Source organism: Rhinatrema bivittatum, unplaced genomic scaffold (genome assembly GCF_901001135.1).
Source record: "Rhinatrema bivittatum unplaced genomic scaffold, aRhiBiv1.1, whole genome shotgun sequence".
Lineage (NCBI taxonomy): Eukaryota > Metazoa > Chordata > Amphibia > Gymnophiona > Rhinatrematidae > Rhinatrema > Rhinatrema bivittatum.
The window spans coordinates 438342-457094 of record NW_021820313.1 but is presented as its reverse complement, the minus strand read 5'-3'; the positions used below and the strand labels follow the sequence as shown (position 1 = coordinate 457094).

At 56.9% G+C, this 18753-nt stretch overlaps 1 protein-coding gene across 1 annotated transcript in view; it reads left to right on the top strand.

The window, feature by feature from the left end:
• Positions 1–219: 219 nt before the first annotated feature.
• Positions 220–18753, top strand: part of EHMT2 (euchromatic histone lysine methyltransferase 2) — a gene marked incomplete in the record, with an annotated part of 20134 nt that continues 1600 nt past the window's right edge. Inside the window, 22 exon segments of the mRNA XM_029585866.1 lie at positions 220–364; positions 1941–2025; positions 8004–8289; positions 8547–8788; positions 9936–10011; positions 11430–11530; positions 12042–12227; positions 12573–12647; positions 12991–13099; positions 13235–13348; positions 13452–13597; positions 14023–14166; positions 14715–14935; positions 15135–15317; positions 15498–15604; positions 15732–15838; positions 15942–16064; positions 16188–16289; positions 16569–16673; positions 16994–17148; positions 17261–17428; positions 18722–18753. Of these exon segments, the coding sequence (XP_029441726.1) occupies positions 8136–8289; positions 8547–8788; positions 9936–10011; positions 11430–11530; positions 12042–12227; positions 12573–12647; positions 12991–13099; positions 13235–13348; positions 13452–13597; positions 14023–14166; positions 14715–14935; positions 15135–15317; positions 15498–15604; positions 15732–15838; positions 15942–16064; positions 16188–16289; positions 16569–16673; positions 16994–17148; positions 17261–17428; positions 18722–18753 (2650 nt within the window).

The following is an 18753-nucleotide window of genomic DNA, read 5'->3' as shown; positions in this document are numbered from 1 at the left end:
AAACCAAAACCATGCACACTGCAGGGGGACAGCGCTGGGATCGAGACTTGGAACGCACACAGACCCGGAACAAGAAACCCCCTGACAAAGGGAATTCCTCGAGCCAGAGCGAGGTTTGCAACGCACAGCCCAACGAAACATCGGGCTTCAGAATGAGGCTTGGAAAACATGGATGGCACCTCCCCTCCCTCACTATGGTTCGCTGGCAGGCGGGATTGAGGCTTGGAACGCAAGGGAGGGATGCGCGCGTGCGGGTGGCGTCATTGGATCGCGCGGCGGGCCCGCTGCGAGCTAGCGAGGGGAGAAGGGGGAAGAGTCGGTGGTGGCGGGAAGAGCCATGGCGGAGAGCCCAGCGGCGGCGGAGGTGAGGCAGCGTGCAGTGCTTTCCCGCAGTTTAATGTTTCAGGGAGGGGAAGAGGATGCTGCGCATAGAGCCAACCCCTTCCAAAGCACCGCCGGAGAAAGCATTGCACGGGGAGACCCTCTCCCCCAGAAGCGCCGCGTTGTAAACTGCATGAGGACCTCCCCCTCGGGAACTGTGTAGAATAAAGGTTTTTCCTCTCTTAGGGCATTGCAGAAGGAGACCCTCCCTAAAGACTCCGCCTAGTGAATTGGAGGAGACCCTCCTCCCGGACTGCAGAATAACGAGCCCTCCCCCCCCAAAAAAAAAACTGCAGAAAGGGACACTGCTTAGTGGATTGGCAATCTTCCCCCAGGGTACTGCAGAATGGAGCCATGCTCCCTCCCACACCAGGGTACTGCAGAATAAATACCTTCACTCCAGTGCATTTCAGAAGGAGACCCTCCCTCAAAGCACTGCAGAAATACTGCGCAGTGAATTGCAGGAGAAGGCGACCCCTCCATCCCCCCCAAAAAATGAAGCTAAAATGCTGGAGAAAACGACCCTGCACACCTGTTAGACCATTGAGGAAAGATTGAGCCCCTTCTGCCAGATGACTGCAGAATGGTCTGTGTGTCTGTCAGATGCACATTTTGTATTGCTTGTAAGCTGCAAATCTTGCCTCAAAGAGCCAGACTTCTGGTAGGGACACATTCCACAATCCACAGAAAGCCAATCGATTCCACCCCCCTCCGCTGGCTTCTGCCAAACTCAACATGATCCAAGAAGTCATGCATGCAGCTGCTTTGCCCCCAAACCATGGAACAAGATAACTGTTATTTATCCCTGCACATTGAAACTTCTTACCTCGCCTTTAAAAAAACCCAAAAAAAAACCCCAAGAAGACCTAGCTGTTCAACCATGTTTCCCCCCTACAGGGCTTGACCATCCAAACTGTTTCCCGATCAGTTTCGTCCACCTGGGCTAATTGTACCAAACTGGTTGCTTACCTACCATACTATCCCCGAACCAGATGCTAACGTAGTTCAGTGCATTTGTACCTCTTAGTTTAATCCTTTAGTGCTGCACTGTGTACCAAACCAACTCCCTTCACTGCATTCTACCTCATAGGGCCTGCAAACGTGCCCCATGTTCCTCCTCCTTAATGTCATCCGCCTTGCGACTAACTTAGGCGACGGCAGAATATCAAATATCTATTACAAAATGTAAGAGCAAAGGGCTTAGGATCGGCGGGTTATGAATCCATTAAGTAAAATAAACTTCCTCTCTTGAAAGAGACTCCCCCGTTCCCAAATAAAACTGCTAGAAGAGCACCGAGTCTGCGAGAAACCCACACGAGCGCAGAGACTCGGACAGAAAGCGGAGAGAGCACAGAAGCAGAGAAGAAAATCCGCTGGCGCACAGCGTAATCGCTGCCTAGGTTTCAACTCCGAAGTGGCTGTACCCCAATTTAAAAATGAAAAGCAAATTGCATAGGCGGGTTTGGGGAGAACTTGTTTTAAAAACAACTCCCCGGCCACCCGTCGTCCCATCCAGGGCTGGGAAAGCACTAACGTTTTCTTTTTTTCCCCTTTCCTAGGGGGAGCCCAATAGAGCAGGGCCACCTTTGGCCCCAGGGGGCTCTCTGGGCATGCAGAAGGATCTTGGCAGCCAGCCGGAGAAAGGTGAGCCTCCGTGATGCTTTTTTTTTGGGGGGGGGGGTCGGGGGTAAGAAGAGAGGGAGGAGGGGGGCTCTGTGGAAGTGGAGGGATCCTTATCGCCCGCACTCTGCTGTTTCTTAACGTCACCATGGTGATGGCGAAGCACAGCAGCGCCTCTGTCGTTTTACGTGATCGGTGGTGGGGCTGGCTGAGCAGAGGAGGCACGTTCGGAACGCCTTTTAAATACCATTCCCTGACCGTACCCGGATCAGTCCATACTCCTGGGTTTTGCTTCCCCTCCAGCAGGTGGAGGCAGAGAAGTTTTTCAAAACAACCCTGCCATATATACCAAGGTGCCACCCACAGTCCCTCAGTCTTTCTCTGTCTCCAGCAGATGGCGGAGGTGCAAAACCCATAGTCTCTTCTGATTGCAAAAAGTGGGTCGTGCAGGACTGTAGTCAGGGTTTAGATTGACAGTTTTGGGGGCTGTATATTTAAGTTAAAAAAAAAAAAATCAAGACAGAAAGCAAGCCCCTTACCGTCAGCGGTTCTGGGAGCCTCCCAGGGGGTTGCTAGGTCCTGAGGGGACCATCCCCCCTGGTTTAGGCCGCTGCTAAGGGTTAAGGACCCTGAACCTGATTGTCTGCAGCATCAGGGTGATAACCGGGGAGCCCGGCTCACTCGCCCCCACAGGATCAGGACCTGTTTCCAGAACCAGGGACAGCGATCGGCAAGTTTTCGGTACTTCTTTGTAAAAAAAAAAAAAAAGTTTTGTTTTATGCGCGCTGGCTCCCCGATACTTTGAGTTTACTGCGGGGCTGCGCGGCCGGTTGTTTCGCTGTCTTTTCAGTGTTTAGCTTTTAGTCTGTACTATGATGCCTCGGGGCTCCTCGTGCAGGCCGCCGCTCTGATTGTATGCAGGGCAGCGAGGGACCCTCCATTTCGCATTTGGAGGGTCGGAGTCGGGCTCCGCGTTCGGCGCGCGTGGGGACAATTTGTGCGATGTCAACGGACCCGTTCCCGCTGAGCGGCGGAACGGAAGCCATTTTGGTCTCCTTTCGGGAGGCCACGAGGGCAGCGATTGGGGGGGGGGAGGGGGATTTTACCCCCCTTGCTCTCCCCACAGCAAATTCCTGCCGGAGGTGGTGCCCCCGCGGGTGCAGCCTCTCCTTGACCATGAGGATAGCCCTGAGGGGGCTGCTGATTCCTCGTCAGACTCCTCTTTCTCCTCCGAGTTTGTATTGCTCATGCGCAAGGCCTTTAAAGCAGAAAAGACAGGGAGAAAGCAGGCGGCTGAGCAGCCGCAAGCCCGGAGGGCACGGAAGCGAGAGAGGTCCGGGGTGGGGGTGGGGGCTCTGACCCACTTACGGGAAAGAGGCCCTTACGGTCCGTGCCACCGGGGACGGACACAGACTCCACGTCTCAGGACGATCCAGATCTGCAGGCTAAGACCCCGGGGCTCACCACCGCTTCGCGCACGTTCACCAAGGCGATGGCGGTGGTGGCAGCGCAACTTCGGATTAATAGAGAAAACTGTACAGAAACAACTAGCTGAACACTTAAGTCAACAATAATATACTGTATCCATCGCAGCGTGGTTTTCGTAAACACTACAGCACAGAGACATTGCTGCTCTCGCTGACAGACAATATTTCTTAGAGGTTTTGACAGTGGAAACATTACATTCTAATAATGCTGGACTTATCATCAGCCTTTGACACATTAAATCATAAAATACTATTAAAAAGACTAGAAGAAATAGGACTACACAGCAAAACAATTAACTGGTTCAGTTCGTATCTAAACAATAGATTCTTTCAAGTACAAATCAGAGACGTAATATCGGACAAATTTAATCTTAACAGGAGTACCACAAGGATCAGCCTTGTCCGCAACACTCTTTAACATTTACCTGCTGCCTTTATGCCACCTTCTAGCAGGACTGGGAACCATACATTTACATTTATGCAGACGACATTCAACTAATCCTACCAATTGATAACACAATTGAGAAAACATTAAACCTAGCCAACATGTACCTAAATATTATCAAACAGCTGTTAAACCAAATGGAACTAGTCATTAACATCGAAAAAAAATGGAATTTCTACATTTAGAACGGAAAAATATTGAAGTCATTCAAACTCCAATAATACTCAAAAACAACCAGAAAATAGAACTAGCCGAAAAGGTACGGGATCTCGGAATAATAATAGATGCAGAGCACAGTCTAAAACAACGCATATCACTAAAAGTAAAGGAAGGCTATGCAAAGCTCATGGTTCTCAGGAATCTTAAAACCCTTACTAATGCCTGCAAACTTCCGAACAGTGCTTCAGGCACTAATATTTTCTAGCACCGACTACTGTAACGCCCTGTTACTAGGATTACTGCAAACAACGTTAAGACCACTTCAAATACTACAAAACACCACAGCAAGAATAGTGACTGGTAAAAGGAGGCGGGACCATATCACAGAAACTCTAGCCGAATTACACTGGTTACCCATAGAACACAGAATACAATACTCAACCCCTTTGTACCATACATAAACTAATACATGACGAAAAGGCAGAATGGCTGAACACAGCACTTAAGCGTACACGTCCCACATAGAAACCTGAGATCAGCCAACAAAAGCACTCCTAACCGTCCCTTCAGTCAGGACAGCTAGACTAACCCAAGTGAGAGAGAGGGCGTTATCCTTTGCAGGACCTGTACTGTGGAACCCCGTGCCACTAGAGATCAGACTACAAAAAGACCTCAAAACTTTAAAAAAAAAAAAAAGTTTAAAAACCTGGCTTTTGAAACAAGCTTTTTACAAAGATGCAGAATTGAAAGCATAAAAAAAACCGGCAGAAGAACATCAGCGCCTTTTCCCAACACGTGCGGTTTTATTAGTTTATTATTTTAACTCACGGCTGACATGATAGAAATACACAGAGCACGAGAATCATACTTGTAAATAAAGTATGATACATGTATAAAAGGACAAGACTTATCACACTCATCAAATAATATTTATTATGAAATGATGTAACCGAACCTTAATGGCACTTGTCAGAACGTACTACCCGACATATTTACCAACTTTGATTTATGTACCTGTATGTAAACCGGTAACGACGGTATAGAAAATACTTTAAATAAATAAAGGCTTGCTAGTGCCATCCCTACTTGGACGATTGGCTGATTCGGGCGAAGTCCGAAGTTTTGTGTCAAGCAGCTGTCGGCAGGGTTCTCCAGCTCTTACGGTCGCTCGGCTGGGTGGTCAACCTTGTCAAGAGTCGGCTGACTCCTTCGCAGTCTCTGGGAGTTCCTGGGAGAGCCCGCGTTCGACACGCAGCGGGGCAGAGTGTTCCTCACAACAGAACATGTAATCAAGATGCAGGGACAGGTGAGAGATCTCTTTATCCGTGCGAATGCCCAGGGTAAAAGACTACTTCGAAGGTATTAGGATCCATGACGGTCCACCCTGGAGTTGGTACCATGGGCCTTTGCCCATAATGCGTCCCTTACAATCAGCATTGCTGTCCCGCTGGAATCCTGTTTCGGAACAGTTTCACCTACCGCTCCCTCTTACGGACTCCGCGAGAGTCGGTCTCGACTGGTGGCTCGTTTTGGCACATCTGGAGTGCGGAGTCCCCCCTGGTGATACCCGAATGGACGGTCGTCACCACCGATGCCAGTCTCTCCGGCTGGGGAGCAGTTTGTCTGGGGAAGTCAGTACAGGGACAGTGGTCCAGGGAGGAGGGACAGTGGTCGATCAAGCGCTTGGTGACCAGGGCAGTAGCCCTAGCCTTACAAGCCTTCCTCCCACTCCTTCAGGGGAAGTCGGTCCGGATCTTGTCAGACAGCGCGACCACGGTGGCCTATATCAATCGCCGAGAGGGAACCAAGAGTCGGCTGGTGGCACCGGAGGCGCAGCAGTTGATGCACTGGGCGGATCAGCACCTGGTAAGCATCGCGGCGTCTCACAACATCAACAACGTGCAGGCAGACTTCCTCAGTCGTCTCCATCTCGATCCCGGGGAATGGGAGTTGTCCGAGGAGGCGTTTCAACGCATCTGCTTACAAGTGGGGCACGCCTTGTATGGATCTGATGGCCACGTTTAAGAATGTCAAGGCCCTGCGCTTCTACAGTCGTTTCGGGGAGACAGGCGCTGAGGGTGTAGATGCCCTGGTCCTTCCCTGGCCAATGAACATATTGCTGTAAGTCTTCCTTCCTTGGCCTCTGATAGGCAAGGTGTTTCGTCGAATAGAGCTCCATCCAGCGGAGGTAGTCCTAGTGGCTCCGGAGTGGCCGAGACGCCCTGTGGTTTGCGGACCTGATCAGTCTCGCCGCCGCGGAGCCTCTACGTTTGGAAGAGGCGGATCGCTTTTGTCTAGCGGCATGGCTTTTGAGAGGCAGCGTTTAAAGGATAAAGGTTATTCTGATGCAGTGGTGACCATGTTGTTGCAGCCGCGCAAACCGTCTACTTCCCTAGCTTGCGTCAGAGTCTGGAAAGTCTCTGAGGTCTGGTGTAGGGATCACGCAGTAAATCCTACGCGAGCCTCAGTGTCAGACGTTGTAGGTTTCCTGCAGGCCGGACTCTCTAAGGGTCTCTCCTGTAATTCTCTCCGGGTACAGGTTGCGGCGCTCGCCTGTAAAGCGGGCGACGTTGAAGGATCTAACGCTGAAGGTAGAGTTTTTGGCGGCTATTACTTCGGCCCATCGGATGTCGGAGTTTCAGGCGTTGTCGTGCAGGGAAACCCTTCTTTACGGATTTATGATTCGGGGGCGTCTTTACGGACGGTTCCCTCCTTTCTTCCGAAAGTGGTGTCGTCGTTTCGCTTGAATGAGTCGATCGAGCTTCCCTCGTTCTCGGATGTGGACCGAGCCGATCCGGTCGCGAAGGATTTAAGGAAACTGGATGTACGCAGGGCTCTGCTACGATATTTGGAACTTACGAATCCTTTCCGGGTTTCAGACCATCCCTTTGTGTTGTGGAGCGGTCCAAAAAGGGGGGGAGGGGGGGGGGGTAGCAATGGCCTCAAAGCTACGATTGCTCTCGGTGGCTGAAGGAAGCCATAGGTTCCCGGTGGAACTGGCGTGCTCATTCCTGCTCATTCCCAAGCCTCCTCATGGGCGCAGTGTCACCATGTCTCGCCTCAAGAAATCTGTAGGGCGGCTACTTGGAAATCTTTGCACACTTTTGCAAGGCATTGCAGGCTGGATGTTCGATCGTCTGATTCCGGGGGGGGGGGGGATTCGGTGAAGGTGCGCTCGGAGCGGGCCTCTCCGATTCCCACCCTAGATAAGTCGGCTCTGGTACATCCCAGGTGTCTGGACTGATCCGGGTACGTCCAGGGAAAGGAAAATTAGTTCTTACCTGCTAATCTTCATTCCTGTAGTACCACGGATCAGTCCAGAGCCCCGCCCGTGGCTGTGTACATAAAAGCGACGTAGAGTCCGCCCGTATGTTATTTCTGGATATTAGTACTGCCTTATCTCTTGTTCTGTTGGTTCAGCGGGTTCTGTTCCCTCTTGGGGGATTGTCTGAGCCTCCTCATAGCTGGGAGAACAGTTAAGTTGTGTAGCTTGGTTTTTGTTGCTTTCTGCTTTGACATGGCGTAAGACTGAGGGGATTGTGGGTGGCACCTTGGGTTATATGGGGCAGGGTTGTTTTGAAAAAAAACCTCTCTGTCTCCACCTGCTGGAGGGGAGGCAAAACCCAGGTGTCTGGACTGATCCGTGGTACTGCAGGAACGGAAAGTATCAGCTAAGAAACCAATTTTCCTGTATTGTTTTCAGAATCGAGTAGCTTTTGGACAGAAGAAAGGGGGACTCTTAATGATGATTGAATCGTTTCAAAGTAAAAATAAGAATTAGTCGTTTTGTTCTTGTTTTGTTTTGGGGTTTTTTGTTGTTGTTGTTTTTTTAAATTAAGGGTGTGAGAGCGAGAAATAATGCTGCAGCTTGTTCTGTCCCACCCTTTCCTTGTCCCCCCTCCCTTCCCCAGGTCAAAGTTCAGCCGGACAGCTCGCCTCCAGGGACGCGCCGGAGCCTGGGCCCGCTAAACCTGGCCTCACCTCCTTGCTGCTGAAGCCCCAGAGCGAGGCCAAGGCCCCCAGAGAGGCTGGGGAGGGCCAAGATGGCGGGGGGGGCGGGTGGCAGGCTGGCTGCTGCCTCCGGGGAGGGTGGAACCAGAAAGCTGGCGGAGACGCAGGCCTGGGGCACCGACGCGGAGACCGCATCCCCGGCGGCAGTCGGCGGGGCCACCACTCCGAACAGCAAAGGGCTCCCAGGTGAGGAAAAGCAGCTGCCGGCCTCTTAACCGACGGCATTCGGGAGGGACGCGGCCTACGGGGGAAACGTCTCGCGGGCCAGGACTCCCCTGCGGGGGGGGGGGGGGGGGGGGGGGGGGGGGGGGGCGGCCGGTTGCTCCGAAATGTCCAGGTCTCCTATGAAATGAAGTAGAAAGGTGATGGGCCGCGAATTTGTGGAATTGCTTTTCAAAATACCTCTCCCCTTCCCCGCCCCTCTGTCTTTGGCGACCCTCTAGGCCATGCGATGAAGACCTTCCCCTCCTCCCCCAGCAAGACGGTGGGCCCCAGTCGGGCAAAGATGTCACTGACGGGCACCGGCAAGTCTCCCAACTCCGTGCAGGGCCTGGCCATGAAGCTGCTGAGTCTGCCGGGGGCAGGAAGCGGCGAGGCCCTGCCTTCCGCCCTCCCTGCTGGACAGGAAAATAGAGTCAAGGTGCACCGAGCCAGGAAAACGATGGCCAAGCCTGGCGGCGGACAGGTAACAAAATCTTTTGCCTCTCCCCTGGGGGGGGGGGGGGGGGGGTGTGCTGAAGGGTGGTTTTCCTTCCATCGCCCCGGGTGGGACGAGGTACGGGGTAAGCGCCGTCTCTGACTTGAGCCGTCGCTCTACGTGGGTCTCCTGCGTTTCTCTGCTTCCTTTCCGCCCTCCTCTCCGTGTTCCCGCTTAAACTCCCTTTGCCTTTGTCCCCCGGGTGTTGCTGCTCGTTGGCTCCCTTTGCCGACGACGCCATGGGGGGGGGGGGGGGGGGAGAGGGGAGAGGCAGTCTTGTCGCCGGCACCGTTGCAGAGGAATCCCGCACGGCGGCGCGCTCTCTCTCTCTCTCTCCGTGCCGCAGGCTCTTCCCTTTCTTGGTGGCGGTTCCGGTTGCCAAGACCTTTGCCGCTTCCACCCCGGTTTACCGTTCCAGAAACCTGGGCGTCGCCAGGCCCTCTCTGGCTTTAAAACCCTCCCTTGTGCCCGGCAGCCTGACCTGTCTCCTCCCAGCTGGGTGCACCGCAGTGCATCATGGGAATTCCAGGCTGCTTGAGAAGTCAAGATGGCCGCCCTTCTGACCTCCTCCTCCTCCTCCCTTCCCTCCCCCGTTTCCTCTTTACGTTTCTACTACTTCAAATCGGTTTCTTTTTTCTTTTTTTTTTACTAAATGGGGCTTCATAAAGAAAAATATCTGAAATAGCCAGCGGACCTAAAATTACGAATGCCTAATTTCGTTTTGCAGTTTGCCAGTTTCTGTGCTCTTGGGAGTTTCCTCAGATGTTTTGTGTCAAGTCTGTGGTTTTACCGGTTCTCAAATGTGGGCAGTTGAATAACCCCTCCCCCCTTGAGTAGGATCGTTTATTTTTCGGGGGGGACGGGTGGGTTTAGGGTGACCCTAAACCCACCCATTACGCGGATCAGCCTGGTTTGCAAGGCCAAACGTGTGCAGATGTAATCCTGCTTAAACCCTGGGCGTGGCATCCCTGAAACCACCGCCCCTGTTTTGAGGGATGATGGGTATGGGAGCTGCTGGCTTTAGAATATTGTGGGGGGGGGTGATCTTTGGAGACCGCCGCGCGTGGCGACGCGATCTCGCGCGGACGGACTCGCGCAGGGCGGCCGCTGACTTCTCTTCCTCCCTCGTTGGCAGGTTTCAGCGCTGGAGCAGAGAGCGGCGGCGGACGTGGAGAGGCCCGGCTCCAGCGCCGAGGCGGCGGCCATGACGGGTAGGCCGTGTGTGTGTGGTGGGGGGGGGGGGGGTGTCACCCTGATGCTTTTTATTATTTCCTTTACCTGCGTGCGATCGTCCGTCTTTTTTTTTTTTTATGTGCGCGTTTTGTTGTGATGTAAAAAGCCCTTGGCGCTTCCTCCTGTTACGGAAGGCAGAATAGAAATACTAAATTACGCATCGCAAAAAAAATGTTTTCCGCGCTGCTGGGAAGTGGGAGGCAGGCGAATATAGGCCGATTTTATTGTGAGGGAAAACAGTGCCCTGGTTCTTGCCCTCTTGTTAGGTTCGCTCCCGTTATCTCTTCGCAGCTTACGGTCCCATCCGTTTTTCCCTGCAGTAAATTCACTTCTCAGCGGTGCAGTAACTTTTTTGCAAAATCTTCTCCCTCTTTCAGCGTTTTATTTTGCGTGACACGTTTGCACTAGGTTAATTTTTTTGACAGCTCGAGAGAATGAGCCGCCAGCGGGACCCCACGGCAAGAGTTTGTGTGGGAAAACAAACAAAAAAAAAAAAAACCCCGCACCAGATAATCCCGTATTGGGATATTTTCTCGCCCTGTGGAAGGGCGCCGGAGGGGTGGCTGCTGCTGCTGCCGCCAACCGTGGGCTGGAGGGTCCCCTGCGCGTTAAGGGGGGGGGGGGGCATTCCCCCGTCTTATGTAGGAGGGAAGAGGTTACCAGCAGGGCCGCCATCAGGGCAGTATTCTTGGGCCTGCAGTATGGGGCCCCAGGATCTACTGCCACATATGGGGGCCCGCAGCCGCCAGGCGGCAGGTGCGCTTGGGGGATGTATTAGTTCATGGCAAAGAGGCCCACTGAGGCTCTCTCCGACAGTCTGTCCGCCCAGGGGCCTACTGAAACCTGGAGCCGGCCCTGGGGTGCGGGCCCCCAGAGAAGGGAGAGAATCAATGCTATGCGTGTCTTTTAGACACACATAGCATTGATTTACAGAGCACCGCAGACAGAGACTCGTCCGCGCGCTCTGTCCTGCCAGAGTTCACTGTCTGACGCGGCTGTGACGTCACCCCGCCGCGTCAGACAGTATGGGGCCTCAAAATTCCTGATGGCGGCCCTGGTTACCAGCCACGTAATACTAGGTCATTGGTTGTGTCTTGCTTGTGCGTGTGCCACTTCGTGGTTTTGTCTCATCTACGAAAATCTGATTCCACGCAGGCCTTTTCAGGAAAGCAATCTGTCAAAAAAACAATATTAAAAAAAAACCCAACAAGCCACACACCCAGAATCCACGTCCACGAAAGCCGACGATAAGTGCATTGTCAACCAAATCCTGCCACTAATTAAACTCTCCTCCTCCACAGATAGCCTTTGTTTTGGGGGGTTTTTTTTTTTGCACCCTTTCTCACGTTGGGCGAAACCCTCCCAGTCATACCTGCTTCCTCCTTCCTGTTTTCAGATGGAATAAGGAAGAGGAAGCTGGAAGCTCTGGGAGCCGGCGCAGAGCCTGCCAAGAAGGTCCCCCAGTTGCTGGACAGGTTGGGCAGACCCGTCACAGAGGTGAAGCCCGGAAATATACAGGGTCAAGCGAGCGCCGGCGAGGCTGGGAGGACGCGACGGGGAGGTTAAGGGCAGCAGAAAATCGAGATTGGGTAGCTGGATCCAGAGCTGAGGGACGGGGGTGGGGGGGGGGGGGGAGACCGGCTCGGACTGATGATTTGGGGGTCCGGAAGCGTCTGGAGGGCCCGGGCCTGACCAGAGGTCGACGCGGGGCAGGGGGGATGTTAGGAACACGGTGGGGAACGGCCGCGCCTCGCTCGCGTCGGCTTAAAATGTTGCGCGGTGGGCCGGATCCGTTCGGTTGGCGGCGGGAAAGGGGAATAGGCCGGATCCGGTTCGAGTGCCTTTTTTTTTGGGCGGTCGGCTGACAGCTGGGGGCGATTTGTGCCTTAAGCTAAAGCAGCCTGGGGCAGACCTGGGTGGGCTGAAGGGGGGGGGGGGAGGGGGGGATCGGGTCTTTCCCCACCGATATCTGCCTGTGCGTTACTGTGGGTGACCTTCCCCGCCCCAGGGCACGGACGAGACGCCCGTCCCTCGCGACGCCGCCTCCGCCCTGCCGACCGCGCCCGGCCCCGTTAAGGAGGCGGGCGAGGGAGGCCCGGAGGCCCTGGAGGAGTGGGAAGCGGAGGTGGGAGAGGACTTCAGGCTTTACTATGATGGCTTCTCCCTGGATGACCGGGTCGACACGGACAGCAAGGTGAGTTGGGTGAGGGGTGGAGCGTGGCCTGTGGGTGCAGGGCAGAGGTGTTAAGCAGGGAGAGCCCTCCCGCCGCCGCCGTAACCTTTCCAGAGTCCCTGGTTTGTTTGTTTTTTTTCCCAGGGTGAGTTGGTGGGAGCGGCCCCCCCCCCGTAGCCATTGCAGAATTGGGGATCTTGCCAGAGAGAGAGAGAGGGAGGGAAAGGGGGGCAAGGTGGTGAGGTCCCGATCATACGTGTCCTGAGCCACGGCACGGGAGGAGGGACGGCAGCTCACAGCCGGAGGGGGGGGGGGGCCTTAAGGGAGAAGTACAGGGGTTTAACCCTGATTCCCTCCTCTCCCCAGTCGGAAGGAGATGGAGCCGGAGAGCAGATGAGCGAAGAGGACGATGAGGAAGGCTCCGGGAACCTGTCCGACAGAGTGAGTTGCTCCGGGGGCTCCTCCTTGGCGACTGGGGGGGGGGTGGGGGGGGGGAGGGGTGATCCTCTTGTGAGAGTCTCTGAGGGGGGGGGGGGGGGAAGAAGCCCTGGGATTCTCCCACCCTGTGCTCTTCACCCATTGAGGGTCTGGGGAGGGGAGGGGGAGATAACGGGAATCACAGACTCGGCGCGAGAGCCGGTGGGGAAGGCGGAGCCGAGCGTGGCGGGGGTGAGAGGCTGCGTCGCTCGCGCGGTGTCCCGTCCCGTTCGGGAGGGTGGGGTGGGGGGGGGGGGGGGGGAGGGTGCCGCGCGGTGTTCCGCATGTTTGACGGCCTCTCCCGCAGAGCTCGTCCAGCCTGAAGAGGAAGGGGAGGAAAAGGTGGAAAGCCGACAGCCCCTGGATGAAGCCCTGCCGCCAGCGCAAGAAGAAGGAGCCCTCCAGGTCCAGCCAGGGTAAGGGGGGGGGGGGGGTGCAGGGAGGGACCAGGGGTAAAGGGTTAAGGAGAGGTGGAGGAGCTGGAAGGAGCGATTCCTGCTGTAATCCCCCCCCCCCCCCCCCCCCGTGTGCTTTCTCTCTCTGCGCGGCAGGCGTGAACGGGATCGGGGGAGGGAGCCAGAGCCACGCCGAAAGTCAGTACACGGAGGTGCCCCTGGGATCCCTGGAGCTGCCCGGCGAGGGAAACCTCTCCCCTAATCAAGCAGGTAACAGCGCCGTCCTCCTAGCCCCCCACCCCCTTCCCCCCCCCCCCATGCACGCGTTCCTCCAGCTCCCCGCGCTCACGTCTCCCCTCCCCCCCCCACACAGGCGTGTCCAACGACACCAGCTCCATGGAGACGGACCGCTTCGAGGAGCTGCCGCTCTGCAGCTGCCGCATGGAGGCGCCGAAGATCGACCGCATCAGCGAACTCGCCAACAACAAGTGCATGGCCACGGAGAGCGTGGACGGGGAGGTGAGCGGCGGGCGCTCCTGCCCCCACCCCTCGTCGGGTCGTGCAGGGGGCGGTGCGCGAGGGTCGGGGGTCAGGCGTGCGTGACTGGGGGGGGAGGAGGGGCTTAGAGAAGTCTGGGGCTCCCGGGGAGGGGGGGGGGGGGCGGCTTTTGCAGGTCTGCAGCCCGGGCCTTCGGCTTTTGGCGAGAAAAGCGCCTGGCGATGGTTTGTTAGGGAAGGCGTCGGCCGCTTCTCTGTCGCCGCGTGGTGATGCCTGTTCCCGGCAACGCCCGCCCCCTCCGTGCTCGCCGAAATTTCTGGACTTCGGGGGGGGGGGGGGGGGGGAAGGGACTCTGGCTGGAAGTGCGTCCGAGCCCGGGGGGGAGAGTTTAACGCTTTTTCTCCCTTCCTGGTTTTTCCGCCCCCTTCCTATCGCCCACCTTGCAGCTCAGCGGCTGCGGCAGCGCCATCACCAAGCGAGAGACCATGAGGCCCTCCAGCCGCGTGCCCCTGATGGTGCTGTGCGAGCTCCACAGAGCCAGGATGGTGAAGCACCACTGCTGCCCGGGCTGCGGCTACTTCTGCACGGCGGTAAGTCCCTCGGGCCTCCTTCGCGCTTTCGTGGCTTGCGTGCCGGGGGGGGGCCTGGCGTGGAGGGAGACCCGCTCGCGGACAAGGGGCGCTGGGAGAAGAGGGACCTCCAGCCGGAGACCCGTCAGCACCGTGTGCCTCCCGTCCCCGCTGAGGGTATGCAATAGCGAGGCTTGGAGCTCATGACTTGTCTTCCATGGCAGTCTGTTAACCCTCGAAGGGTTTGCGTATTGTTTTTTCTCTAGAGCTCAGAATTTTAACAATTTAAAACAAAAAAAACCCCAAAAAAACAACTTTTGCTGGTGGGGGTTGTTTTTTTTTGTGTTTTTGTTTTGTTTTTTGTTTTGTTTTGTTTTTTGTTTTGTTTTGGGTTTTTTTTGTTTTGTTTTTTGTTTTGTTTTGGTTTTTTTTTGTTTTGTGTGGTTTTTTTTTTGTTTTGTTTGTTTTTAGTGCTCACCTCTCGCTCCCCGTCCCGAAGGGATGGGAGGGAATCGTGAGGTCCCCATTTAAAATCACGTCCTTTCCCCTCCCCCCCCCCCCCGCCGCAGGGCACGTTCCTGGAGTGCCACCCGGACTTCCGCATCGCGCACCGCTTCCACAGGACCTGCGTGTCGCAGCTGAACGGCATGGTCTTCTGCCCGCACTGCGGAGAGGACGCCTCAGACGCCCAGGAGATCACCATCGCCAAAGCGGACACCTCCACCCTGGTGCCGGCGCCGGCGGCCCAGGACCCGGAGGGCGCCGGCAGGGCGGACGTCGCGCAGCCCAGGTAACAGGGGTCGTGCGAGGGCGGGGAGGGGGGGGGGGGGAGCCAGGATAATAGACCCCGAAGAACAAAGAAGACCTAAGCGACTCGTTCCCCCCCCCCCCCCCAGGTCAGTGATGGAGAGCCGGGGATTAGAACTCGGGCAGAGGGTGATTGAGCTGTCTCTCTTTTCTTTTCCTCCCTTAACCTCCCCGGATCCCAGCGCCAGGATGCGTGGCGGCAGCGAGGCGAGGCACCTTTCCTCCGACCCCCTGGCGGACGGCATCGATAGCTCGGGCCCCTCCGTCACGCTGCCCTCGGGGGCGGTGATCTCGGCGGTGGGGCTGCCCCCGGGCCCTGTGCGGGAGGTGCTGGAGAAGGCGCTGGTGGTGCAGGAAGCCGAGAAGTAAGAAGCGGTCTTTGCCGAAACACCTGGGTTTTACAGCTGGGGGGGGGGGGTGGAGGGGTGGGGAGAGGGAGAGGGTCGGCCAGGGTACTGTTGGGGTGGAGGGGGTGGGGACTGGCACCTTTTCCCCCCCCCCCCCCGTTTCCGTGTTCTTTATCGCTCGCTCCCCCCTCCCTCTTGTATACTGCTGCAGAAACGGGACCGCAGGAAAAAGCTGAGGTATCACCCCCGGCAGATGTACCTCTCCGTCAAGCAAGGGGAGTTGCAGAAGATCGTCCTGATGCTGCGTGAGTGGTCCCGTCCAGGGGGGGGGGGGGAGGGGCTGGGGGGGGGGGTCTCTGTCTCTGGTCCGCGCGGAGTCCGGTTCCGACCTCTGTCAAACTCACCCGCCCCCCACCCCTTCTCTCTTCTCAGTGGACAATCTGGACCCCAACTTCCTGACGGACCAGCAGAGCAAGCGGAGCCCCCTGCACGCGGCCGCGCAGAAGGGCTACCTGGATATCTGTCACGTGCTGCTGCAGGTGAGATGCCGCTCCGCCCCACCCCCCTCCCTAATAGAACTTCAGAAACGAGAGACGACTTCCCTTTCTCTGCTTTGTTTCCCCCCCCCCGCCCCTCGCCCAGGCTGGCGCCTGCCTGGACGCCTTCGATAAGTTCCTGCGCACGCCGTTGATGGAAGCCGTGGTGAGCAGCCAGCTGGACGTGGCCAAGTACTTGGTGCAGCGCGGAGCCTGTGTTTACCTGAAGGTGAGGGAGGGGAGGGGCCTTTCTCGCGTCCTCTGCCCGCTGCTGACGTGGCGCGCGGGTCTCTCTCTCTCTCTCTGATCTCTCTCTCTCTCTCCCCGCCCCCCCCCCCCCCCCCCCCCCCAGGAAGAGGATGGGTCTACGTGCCTGCACCACGCGGCCAAGAGCGGGAACCTGGAGATGCTGAGTTTTCTGCTGTCCACGGGCCAGGTGGACGTGAATGCCAAGGTGAGTCCAGGGAGATTTGGGGGGAGAAAAAAAAACAAACCCGTCTGTGTGTGACGGGGGGAGGAGCGCGGCGACCGAATCCCCTATCCCCCCCCCCCCCCCCACCCCAGGAGAGGTTTTCCTCTCTAGGACGGGGTTTGGATCCTCACGGCGGAGCGCTGTGTTGGTGGGGGCGGTCCGCGTCTGCGCCTATGGCCGTGGCTCCTCTTGGGTGTCACGCTGATAACCCCCCCCCCCCCTTGCTGTTTCCTGTGCCTCTCGCTCTCCCTTCCGCCGCAGGACAACGGGGGATGGACGCCCGTGATCTGGGCAGCCGAGCACAAGCACCTGGAGGTGATCCGCATGCTGCTGACCAGAGGGGCCGATGTCATGCTGCAGGACAACGTGAGTGACCCCCGGGAATTTGGGGGGGGGGGGGTAGGGGTGCCCAGCCTGGCAGGGGAGAATACGGGTCGAGTCCTATGCTTTTTATATTGCTGGTTGCGGGGAGGGGTCGTTCTGTTACTGTGCTTTGTAGTATTGCAAGAGCCCTGGGAAATTGGCGTGTGAGTGCTGATGGTCGCCTCTTACCTCTCTCTCTCTCCCTCTTTCCTCCCCCTCCCTCCTCGTGTGCTGGTCCCCTGTCTCCTTCAACACGCCTCTTCTCTCTCTGGTGCCTCCTTGCGTGCCGCTCCTGTCTCTCCCCCCCCCCCCCCCCCCCCTAGGAGGAGAACGTGTGCCTCCACTGGGCCTCCTTCACGGGCAGCGCCGAGATCGCGGAGGTCCTGCTGAACGCGCAGTGCGACCTGCACTCCGTCAACTTCCACGGAGACACGCCGTTGCACATTGCCGCACGGGAGAACTACTACGACTGCGTCATGTGAGCGTCGCGCGCGCGGCCTGGGGGGGGAGCGCGTCCCGCTTTCTGGCTCGGGCCCCTTTTTCTAAAATACTGCTTCCTCTCTCTCTCTCTCCCTCTCTCTCTCTGTTAGACTGTTCCTGTCCCGGGGAGCTGACATAGAGATGAGGAACAAGGAAGGAGACTCTCCCCTTGACTTGACGCTGGAGCACACGGAGGTCTGGTACGCCCTCCAGCTGAATCGCAAGATCCGCCGGGGCATCCTGAACCGCGCCATGCGCACCGAGAGGATCATCAGCAGGTGAGGGGCGGAGCCAGGCATTGGTAGCCAAATCAGGGGTGGAGGGGAGAGGGTGTAGGGCACTCTGAACCTGTGTTGTGCCCACCGAGAGGTTCGTCAGCAGGTGAGGGGCGGAGCCAGGCATTGCTAGCCAAATCAGGGGCGGAGGGGAGAGGGTGTAGGGCAGTCTGAACCTGTGTTGTGCCCACCGAGAGGATCGTCAGCAGGTGAGGGGCGGAGCCAGGCATTGCTAACCAAATCAGGAGCCGAGGGGAGAGGGTGTAGGGCAGTCTGAACCTGTGTTGTGCCCACCGAGAGGATCGTCAGCAGGTGAGGGGCGGAGCCAGGCATTGCTAACCAAATCAGGGGCGGAGGGGAGAGGGTGTAGGGCAGTCTGAACCTGTGTTGTGCCCACCGAGAGGATCGTCAGCAGGTGAGGGGCGGAGCCAGGCATTGCTAGCCAAATCAGGGGCCGAGGGGAGAGGGTGTAGGGCAGTCTGAACCTGTGTTGTGCCCACCGAGAGGATCGTCAGCAGGTGAGGGGCGGAGCCAGGCATTGCTAACCAAATCAGGGGCGGAGGGGAGAGGGTGTAGGGCAGTCTGAACCTGTGTTGTGCCCACCGAGAGGATCGTCAGCAGGTGAGGGGCGGAGCCAGGCATTGCTAGCCAAATCAGGGGTGGAGGGGAGAGGGTGTAGGGCAGTCTGAACCTGTGTTGTGCCCACCGAGAGGATCGTCAGCAGGTGAGGGGCGGAGCCAGGCGTTGCTAGCTCTGCCAGCAGGTATGGCTAGTTAAACCCAGAGAGCGTGAGAAGGGGACTCTGCCAGGAATTTCTAGTCAATTGAAGATGAGAGGTGGGGGATAGATATTGCTAGCTCCAAGCAGAGAAATAAGAGCTAGGTGTATTATGGGCCCTGCCGTTTGCACGGGATGAGCGGGCATGGGGTGCGGCACGAGGCATAGCTAGTCCAGGTCAGAGTGAGTGAGAGAGAGAGAGACATGGAAAGGAAATGTGCCAAGCTGTCAGTTTCACTAGTCTGACTACAGAGAGAGAGAGAAATGCCAAGCAAGAGGAGAAGTGGAGCTGTCCATCCCTAGAAATCACAGAGAAAGAGAGACCAGGAGGAGGGGGCCAAGCCCGCCAGCAGAAGAGAAACCTGCACAGAAAGTGCTGTATATCCTCCTCCTCCCCCTTGCTGAAGATTTTTGCAGCTACCCTGTGACCAGCAGGGCAGTGGCGTGACGGGCCGCGTGCTCGGTTTGCTGGTTCGTTTTCACTTTTAATTAAAATTCCTGTTCCCGCGCGCGTCCCAGAGACATCGCCCATGGCTACGAGAACGTTCCCA